Source organism: Mizuhopecten yessoensis, unplaced genomic scaffold (genome assembly GCF_002113885.1).
Source record: "Mizuhopecten yessoensis strain PY_sf001 unplaced genomic scaffold, ASM211388v2 scaffold8229, whole genome shotgun sequence".
In the NCBI taxonomy this organism is placed as follows: domain Eukaryota; kingdom Metazoa; phylum Mollusca; class Bivalvia; order Pectinida; family Pectinidae; genus Mizuhopecten; species Mizuhopecten yessoensis.
Window position 1 is genome coordinate 288,691 of NW_018407443.1, and position 9,785 is coordinate 298,475.

Sequence of the window (9,785 nt, forward strand, 5' to 3'; positions counted from 1 at the left end):
GCCATAAATCATTGCTCTAGGCCTCTTAGTTATTCAGAAGAAGTTTTTTAAGATTTGATTAACACATTTTACACTTGTCAAGTTCATTTATTTGTTGATTTTGTGCCAGGTAAGCTAACATATGTAACAAGAGGCCCAAAGGGCCTGTATCGCTCACCTGAATATCTAAGCAATCATGGCAAAATATTCTCCAAATGAGATCCAAGGAAATATGCCAACCCAAAGGCCAATCCTTATAGCATATCTGTATTAGATTTTTCATGCCCAGCAATTTTATGTATGGTTATGAGATGGGACACTCAACTGTTTCCAAGCTGTGACTCAGAAACTAGGTCCCTTGGGTTGTGGCCAGACCCCAGGATCAATTCTAATATCATGACTGCATTTGTCTCTTTTTGCCTAGCATTTGTATATATAGTTTTGGGGTGGGTATCTCAACCGTTTCAAAGTTATGTCCCAGGGGTTAAGTCTGCAAAGGTAGGGCAGACCCTGGGGTCAATTCTAATATCATGACTGCATTCGTCTCTTTATGCCCAACAATTGTATATATAGTTTTGGGGTGGGGATCTTAACCATTTCGAAGTTATGACCCAGGGGTTAAATCTCCAAGGATGGGGCAGTCCCCAACGCCATCCCGGAAGAATATTTGCATTCTCTCTTTATACTCAGCAATTGTATATATGGTTATAGGGTGGTGATCTCAACTGTTTCCAAGCTGTGACTAAGAAACTAGGTCCCTATGGGTTCGGTCAGACCTCAGGGTCTATTCTAATATAATGACTGCATTCATCTCTTTATGCCCAGCATTTGTATATATAGTTTTGGGGTGGGGATCTCAACCGTTTTAAACTTATGGCCTAGGGACTATGTCTCCAAGGGTGGGGCCAGACCCTAGGGGCCATCCTGGAAGCAAATGTGCATTCTTCTCTTTATACGCAGCAATTGTATATATGTATGGTTATATGGTGGGGATCTCAACCATTTCCAAGTAATAAACCTTTTTTGGCCCCACCAGCTTAGCCCGGGGGGTCAGCCCCACCATTTGTACAATTTTGAATCCCTGCCTCCAAAGAATGCTTCTGACCAAATATGATCGATATCCATGGCATAGTTCTACAGAAGAAGTCGCTTATAGCAATATAGCCAAATAACCCTTTTTGACCCCGCCCCTCAGCTACCTGGAGGGTCAGCCCAACCATTTGTACAATTTTGAATCTCCACCACCTAGGGATGCTTCCAGTCAAATATGGTTGATATCCATCTCTTAGTTCCAGAGGAGAAGTCGCTTAAAGCAATATAGCCAAATTGCCCCCTTTTTGCCCCCTTTTTGTTCCGCCCCTCAGCCCCCTGGGGGGTCAGCCCTTCCATTTGTACAATTTTGAATCCCCACCACCTAGGGATGCTTCCAGTCAAACATGGTTGATATCCATCTCTTAGCTCCAGTGGAGAAGTCGCTTAAAGCAATATAGCCAAATTGCCCCCTTTTTGCCCCGCCCCTCAGCCCCCTTGGGGGTCAGCCCCACCGTTTGTACAATTTTGAATCCACACCACCTAGGGATGCTTCCAGTCAAATTTAGTCAAATTCCAATCAGTGGTTAAGAAGAAGAAGTTGTTTAAAGAAATTGTTGACGGACGGACGACGGACACCACGGTATGGCATAAGCTCACCTTGGTCCTTCGGACCAGGTGAGCTTACAACTGTGTTGACTAAAATATAATTCAAATCTGGACTACATCAATCTGATATATGATCTTGTCAAAGGTACTCTCATACCCAACATCTCAGTTTTATGAAAATTCCTTGAGAAATATGTTTGTTAAGTATCGACGAATGGTGTCAGCATACATGGTGAAGCCTATTTCTCCCACCCTTCACAGGTGTCTCCTGATTTAGCCGGGAAAGATCAGCTTGTCACCCCTTAGGGGGAGATAGCCTCGTGCCGATTAGCACATGTTCAATTGTGACGTCATTAAAATGTGTAACCCCGGTAATTGTGATGTCCTCAAAAGTGAATGACGGTATTCATACCCCACATGTGTTTTTGTTTACAAACATGGCAGAATATTGTCGGTGGAGTTGTGACAGAAGTAAAAGGATTGGAGAAAAATAATCGTCCCAAACCTTGAGGGTGTAACGGAGAAATCTCCTACCCTCAGGGTGATTTTTGTTGGTTGTCTAACCCGAGGCTCAACAAAAAATCATCCCTCGGGTAGCAGATTTCTCTGTCACACCCTCAAGGTAGGGGAAGTAATTAATAATCCCCTTGTAACAAAACAATCAAAAGCTTCAAAACTGTAGATAGGAATGTATTAAATTAGTGAATACCTTTGCCCATGCCATCTCCATTCAGATACACACGAGCACACATCTTGTATCCGAATTGACTTGTGTAAAAGGGCTGGCTGTACAAAGAAAGTGTCCTGCCTGTAATGGCTTCCTGCTTCCTTCTAGCATAATCTCTGATTTTCCACATCAAAACCCCATTGAAGGAGGCAGTCTCGTGTATCTGGAGTCTGAGGTCTAATTCAGCCACACGGACATCCATCAGTCCAATCTGTCTTTCATGGTTCTGCAACTGGTTAGCAACATTACCTACAAATCAAAACAAAATCAATGTGGTAAGAACACATATTAAATCGATCAGAAATACCTTATATCTTATATAGGGGACAGAATGGTAGGAAATACCTTATATCTTATATAGGGGACAGAATGGTAGGAAATACCTAGACATCGTGATCTAAGAAAGACTGAAATGTGAACTTGCGCATTAGGTGGTGTTTATCAACTTATAAGTTGAGTTTCATGACAATCAGTTGAAGGTCTTAGGTGGACAAAAAGTAGCCATCTTACAAAGTCTGAAAGTCTCTTAGATGGACAGAAAGTAGTCATCTTACGAAGTCTAAAGGTCTTAGGTGGGCAAAAAATTAGTCACCTTACAAAGTTTTGAAAGTCCTAGGTGGTAAGAAAGTAGCCATCTTACAAAGTTTGAGGGTCTAAGGCGGGCAGAAAGTAGCCATCTTACAAAGTTTGAGGGTCTAAGGCGGGCAGAAAGTAGCCATCTTACAAAGTTTGAGGGTCTAAGGCGGGCAGAAAGTAGACATCTTACAAAGTTTGAGGGTCTAAGGCGGGCAGAAAGTAGACATCTTACAAAGACTGAAAGTCTTAGGTGGACAGAATGTAGCCACCTTACAAAGTTTGAAAGTCTTGAGTGGTAAGAAATTAGCGATCTTACAAAGTCTGAATGCTTACAAAGTTTAAAGGTCTTAGGTGGGCAAAAAAATTAGTCACCTCACAAATTTTGAAAGTCTTAGGTGGGCAGAAAGTAAACATCTTACAAAGTCTGAAAGTCTTCGGTGGGCAGAAAGTCGACATCTTACAAAGTTTGAAGGTTTTAGGTGGACAGAAAGGAGACATCTTATTACATTTAAGATCCTAGATGGATAGAAACTAAGTGCCTAGAAACCATCTTCACACACCAGGTTACCATGACCTTGCCTCTTTTGACTCCATATGAATAGGATTTCTCTTCCCCCTTTAGGTAAGGATGCTGTTGAGTTGTAAGATTCTAGCTATATACCTGGTAGGTGGAATGAGTCTAAAACAACGGGTCACTGCAACCTAGACTTTTGACTCTAGACTCACAGGTGTTCCTCCTGACTCAATGAGTACTCATCCTCTATTTTGTGTCAGAACCATGGTGGAAAGACAATATATTTGGGGTATTGCAAAAAAAGTGTACAACTGTTATACGTTGATCCTTTTTACTCCAAATAAGTAACAAATAACTCTCGACTATTGGACCCCAAAAAATAAATCGGTATTTTTCTCATTTCACAGGTAAAAATCCTGTGAATCTATGATACTATATTTAAGAGTTGATCTATTGTTTTTGCATGATGAATTATTTTTGGCTTTTATGCTCATTAATAGGAGTCTTTCTACATTATGGTTAGTCATCCTGTAAATTTACAGTTGAGGAAAGAAAGTATCTACAGACCGACACACAAATGGACAGATAGGATGATTCTATAATACCCCCATATATTTTGTTTTTAGTTGTATAATGAGCTAAAATGAGTACCGCAGGGGCAAAACAATATACAACCATCAAATATCATGCACAAATTTGTTTTAACTTCCATGTTAGACTTCATCTTGGTAAAATATAAACAAACTAAGCCGAAGTCATTGTATATTGTAATTGTTTACATAGTTTCACTAAAGTCAACTGATTTTTAAGCAAGTTATCGTGTGGAAACTTAAGTGTGAACATTCACCAATTAGAACACAGTGTACTCATTACCGGTAGTTATATAGTAATTTCAGTCATCTTTGAACTGGAACTTAATTAGCCATTGCACAACGTACATGCTTCCCAAGTTTCATCAAATTAAATGAATTTGGCAACCTATCTTGCAGACACAAAAGGTTTGGTTTGTTTGTGTTTTAGGTCCTATTAACAGCTATGATCATATAAGGACATGCCAGGTTTTGAGGGTGGAGGAAAGCAAGAGTTCCCGGAGAAAAAACAACAACCTACGGCTAGAACCTGGCGACTGCCCCACGTAGGTCTCAAGCCCGCATAAGTGAGGATGGTGGATGGGTAAACATTTAGGAATAACGTGTTAAGCGGAATGGTCTAACAAAATGGCATACAATAGATGCATTCTGTTAGAACCTTATTCTATTGCTAAATTAATTAGGAGGTAATGCATTGTTCTAAAACAAAGACATTAATTACCAAATGCTTTAACGTCTAGATGTTTTGCCGGATGGCCAACTGCCACAATGTCCTGTCAAAATTTTGATATAAAAATTATAATGCTATGATAGGTTGTGTTAGACTCTCAGTACCTGGGACACCCTCCCCCTGTCCTCCGCCGAGTCCATTTCGCTCGATCTGCGTCACTCTGTCAGAGATATTTGTCTGTCCATCCCGCAGGGTCTGGATGTCTCTTCCCTGTTTTTCTACCGTGTCTTTCTTTGCCAAATCTTCTACTCGTCTTTCCAGGTGGATCACTCTTTCAGTGAGGGCAACAGCTTTCAGCTGATAAATAACAACAAATATATATATATAAAAAAAATCATTGAATTATATGTACATTTCCACTGCAAGTTCCTCTATCAGCCTTACCTGGAGAAATTGCGTTCATAGCTCTATGAACGCAATTTGATCAGCGTCATTTTGAAGCTCCTTCTCCTGCCGAGATCATCAAAAAATAATGGAATATCTATATCTAGGTCAATGTTAACTTAATATTTAGAATGAAAACATAAAGGATTGAACAGTAGCTTTTCAATGTTCATGACAGTATAAATGCAAATTGGTTTCCCAGGTACATACATATTTACCATGAAGCCTCCTGGTATAATATTTGCTGTATCACTATGGAGAGTAGAATAAGAGATTACATATTCCATATAATCATAAATAATAAACTATAATAAAACTGAACTAATAAATAGATGGGAGTATTTTAGGTCATACTATTTTACATTTAGATTGAAACTGACATTAAAACACTACAGAAAGTATTCAGGTACCTGTAATCACTGCTTAACCCTTTCACCACTGTGGACCATAATGAACTTATCCAGATCAATGCATGGTCGAGTTTACTGAAGTAACCTAGGGTGAAAGTGTTAAACAATCGGTTATTATTGTAATATAATGACATTTCAAACCTTCATATCCTTGACAGCCATTTTGCTGACTTCCAAGCCATCTTTTACAGTGGTCACTTCCTTCAGACACAGGTCAACAGTCCTCTTGTAGCTTTCCCGACTTGCAGAGATATCCTGTTTAGACAGTTTATTATGATAGATAACTGTGTGTTATCACAATTCAATACCTAACACTATAGTACTGAATTATATCTTCATGGTATTCACCACGAAACTTAGATTCTGTATGTTTATACAACCAATAAAGCAGTGGACAGGTATTCCGTCTTTTCGTATTGCAGAGTTATCTGCTCTTGTGAGCAGGTTATGATTGTTAGGCCAAACAATATTAATTAATTACTTGGTTCTCAGGGCAATTTTTTCCAAAATAGATGCGGCAGGGCGGTATTTCTTTTTTTACATGGCAAAAACGAGACGAGGGCGATTTTTTTTTTTTTTTGTGGTTTGTAAAACGTTCTTTGTGGACATTACCTTGTCTTTTTATAGTTGTGTAGAGACCCGTCATAGAGCAAGCCTCCGAAAATCCCCCCACGATGTTCCAGACAAGAATCACGAACCTCCCTTCCTTATTTGTACCGAAATGAGCGCCATTTGTACACAAGACTAATAAGTCATAATCATTTTAACGCTGGCCTGTATCTCAATCCTTACCTTTATTCAAGCGTTTTCGGGACTTGGGTGACTAACGAGTAAAAACGACATGCGTACATATTTTCCGTTTTTTTTAAAGATGTCGGCTGGCGCATTCACGATTTTTTTTATTACTTTCACGATAAAATCAGTAATGCGCACAGTGCCATGAAATGTGCATGGGCCTGAGAACCAAGTAATCAATTTTTTTGGCCTTACGTCATTTGTTTGTGAGAGTAACGTCATAAATTTTTGAGAAAAAGACGTAATTTTCTCACACAAACTAATGACGTAACAATCAATACCTGCTCACAATAGCAGATAACTCTGCAATATGAAAAGTCGGAATATTGATATGTGATCTTATGGATATCTTAACAGTGTCATTTCCAAAAAAGATAAATATACAAATTAATCAACTTTTTGCATTTAATATCAAATTAAACACACATGGTTGCAACTGCAAAATAAACATGACATAAGTTAGTTTAACTAGATAATGAAGCTCATTCTAGCTATACAAACCTTCTTCCTTTCAAACAACTTCCTTATTTAAACAAATATTTTTTGGATGGGATTCCAACAATTCTCTTTGGACGATGTCAGCATTACATAGCAGCCCTCTTACATTAATTGGTAATGGTTGAAAAACAACTTTGATCTCACGGCTAACATTAAGTACCGCTAAGACTGATAATGGTTACCGATGAAGAGATGATGTTGTTCTATGACGGATACTCTACAAAATGTATAGCAATCAATTTATAGGGCAAGGCTACAGTTTTACCAAATTTCCAAAAGCTCATTGCGAGTAATATTAGTTAATGCGAAAGCTGTAGTTGAAAAAATAAAATTTGCACCAGGAATCATACAAAACAAGCTGAAAGCTTAACATTTCCTCAACTGTTTAAAATACATATTGAATCAGAAGTTTAACAATGACAAAAAATCATTATATGTGCGAGTAGTTAAGATGAAAATAATATGTGTATGTACTTACTGTTTTGTATTTTTTCATGATGTATGTAATTTCAGAATAAAGATAGAAATTATTCAATATTTACCTGTATCTCCCTTCGGATCTCCATACTCTGCAGGTCAATGCTGGCCGTATACACAGTGGTAAGCTGTAGGTGATGGTCAATTGATTCCTGTTCATGCTTTTTCACATCTTCTTTTGATCCCTGGCATCAAAGAGGATATACAGCTGCTAATTTATAAATCTAATGGACTTACCACACTACATAGAGGAATGTACACACTCCTTACTGGAACACAATATGATTGATATTGGAATTGGACTAAAATACATAAGATTGATATTGGAATGAACTCAACCCATAAATGAACAAGAGGCCCCGAGGGCCTGTATCGCTCACCTGGATATCAAAAGTAATCATGGCAAAATATTCTCCAAATGAGATCCAAGGGAATATGCCAGACCCCAAGGCCAATCCTTGTAGCATATCTGTATTAGATTTTTCATGCCCAGTAATTTTATGTATGGTTATAGGGTGGGGATCTCAACTGTTTCCAAGCTATGACTAAGAAACTAGGTCCCTAGGGGTTCGGTCAGACCCCAGGGTCTATTCTAATATCTTGACTGCATTCGTCTCTTTATGCCCAGCATTTGTATGCATAGTTTTGGGGTGGGGATCTCAACCGTTTTAAAGTTATGGCCCTGGGACTATGTCACCAAGGGTGGGGCAAGACCCTAAGGCCATCCTGGAAGAAAATGTGCATTCTGCTCTTTATACTCAGCAATTGTATATATGATTATATGGTAGGGATCTCAACCATTTCCAAGTAATAAACTTTGTTTGGCCCCACCCCTTAGCCCGGGGGTTCAGCCCAACCATTTGTACAATTTTGAATCCCTGCCTCCCATTAATGCTTCCGACCAAATATGATTGATATCCATGGCATAGTTCTACAGAAGAAGTCGTTTATAGCAATATAGCCAAATTGCTCCCTTTTGGCCCCACCTTCAGCCCCCTGGGGGGTCAGCCCCACCATTTGTACAATTTTGAATCCCCACCTAGGGATGCTTCCAGTCAAATATGGTTGATATCCATCTCTTAGTTCCAGAGAAGAAATCGCTTAAAGCAATATAGCCAAATAACCCTTTGAAGTTTTTGGTCCCGCCCCTCAGCCCCCTGGGGGGTCAGCCACACCATATGTACAATTTTGAATCCCTGCCTCTCATGAATGCTTTTAATTAAATATGATTGATACCCAGTGCATAGTTCTATAGAAGAGGTTGTTTGTAGAAATATAGCCAAATTGTCCCCTTTTGGCCCCGCCCCTCAGCCCCCTGGGGGGGTTAACCCTACCATTTGTACAATTTTTAATCCCCACCACCTAAGGATGCTTCCAGTCAAATTTACTTAAATTCCAATCAGTGGTTAAGAAGAAGAAGTCGTTTGAAGATATTGTTGACGTACAGACGACGGACGACGGACGCAACAGTATGGTGAGCTAATAAACAATGGAATGTGCATGGTCAAATACTTGAATACAACATGACAAAACCAGAATCCAAATTAGAATACACCTGATCTATACTGGAAAGTATATAATAGATATATGAGCACTGGATCAATTCTCGATTCATGATTAATACTGGTACACAGAATCAATACAGGAACATATAATCAGTACTGGTACAAAGAATAAATACTGAAACACAGGATCAAAACAGGAAAATAAGATCAATACTGGAACACATGGTCAATACTGGTACACAAGATCAACACTGGAACACTGGATCAATACTGCAACAAAGGATCAATACAGGTTCACATGATCAACACTGGTACACAGGATCAATACAGGAGCACAGGATCAATACAGGAATGCAGGATCAATACTGGAACACAGGATCAATACTGGTACACAGGATCAATACAGGAACACAGGATCAATACAGGAATGCAGGATCAATACTGGAACACAGGATCAATACTGGAACATAGGATCAATACTGGAACACAGGATCAATACTGGAACACAGGATCAATACAGGAATGCAGGATCAATACTGGAACACAGAATCAATACAGGAACATAGGATCAATACAGGAATGCAGGATCAATACTGGAACACAGGATCAATACAGGTACNTATGATCAATACTGGAACACAGGATCAATACTGGAACACAGGATCAATACAGGAATGCAGGATCAATACTGGAACACAGAATCAATACAGGAACATAGGATCAATACAGGAATGCAGGATCAACACAGGAACATAGGATCAACATAGGAATGCAGGATCAATACTGGAACACAGGATCAATACAGGAACAAAGGATCAATACAGGAACACAGGATCAACACAGGAACACAGGATCAATACAGGAACAAAGGATCAATACTGGAACACAGGATCAATACAGGAACACAGGATCAATACAGGAATACAGGATCAATACTGGAACACAGGATCAATACAGGAACA

General features: G+C 39.2%; 1 protein-coding gene across 2 annotated transcripts in view; it reads right to left on the minus strand.

Moving 5' to 3' along the window:
- The window catches only part of LOC110455470 (TNF receptor-associated factor 3-like), a 42,110-nt gene that overhangs the window by 4,299 nt on the left and 28,026 nt on the right, over positions 1-9,785 (minus strand). For both annotated transcript variants that reach the window (XM_021505631.1, XM_021505630.1), the window contains 4 exons: positions 7,384-7,503; positions 5,690-5,803; positions 4,859-5,051; positions 2,327-2,593 (listed from right to left, as the gene is read on the minus strand). In XM_021505631.1, the coding sequence (XP_021361306.1) occupies positions 2,327-2,593; positions 4,859-5,051; positions 5,690-5,803; positions 7,384-7,503 (694 nt within the window). The remainder of the gene's footprint in view (positions 1-2,326; positions 2,594-4,858; positions 5,052-5,689; positions 5,804-7,383; positions 7,504-9,785) is intronic.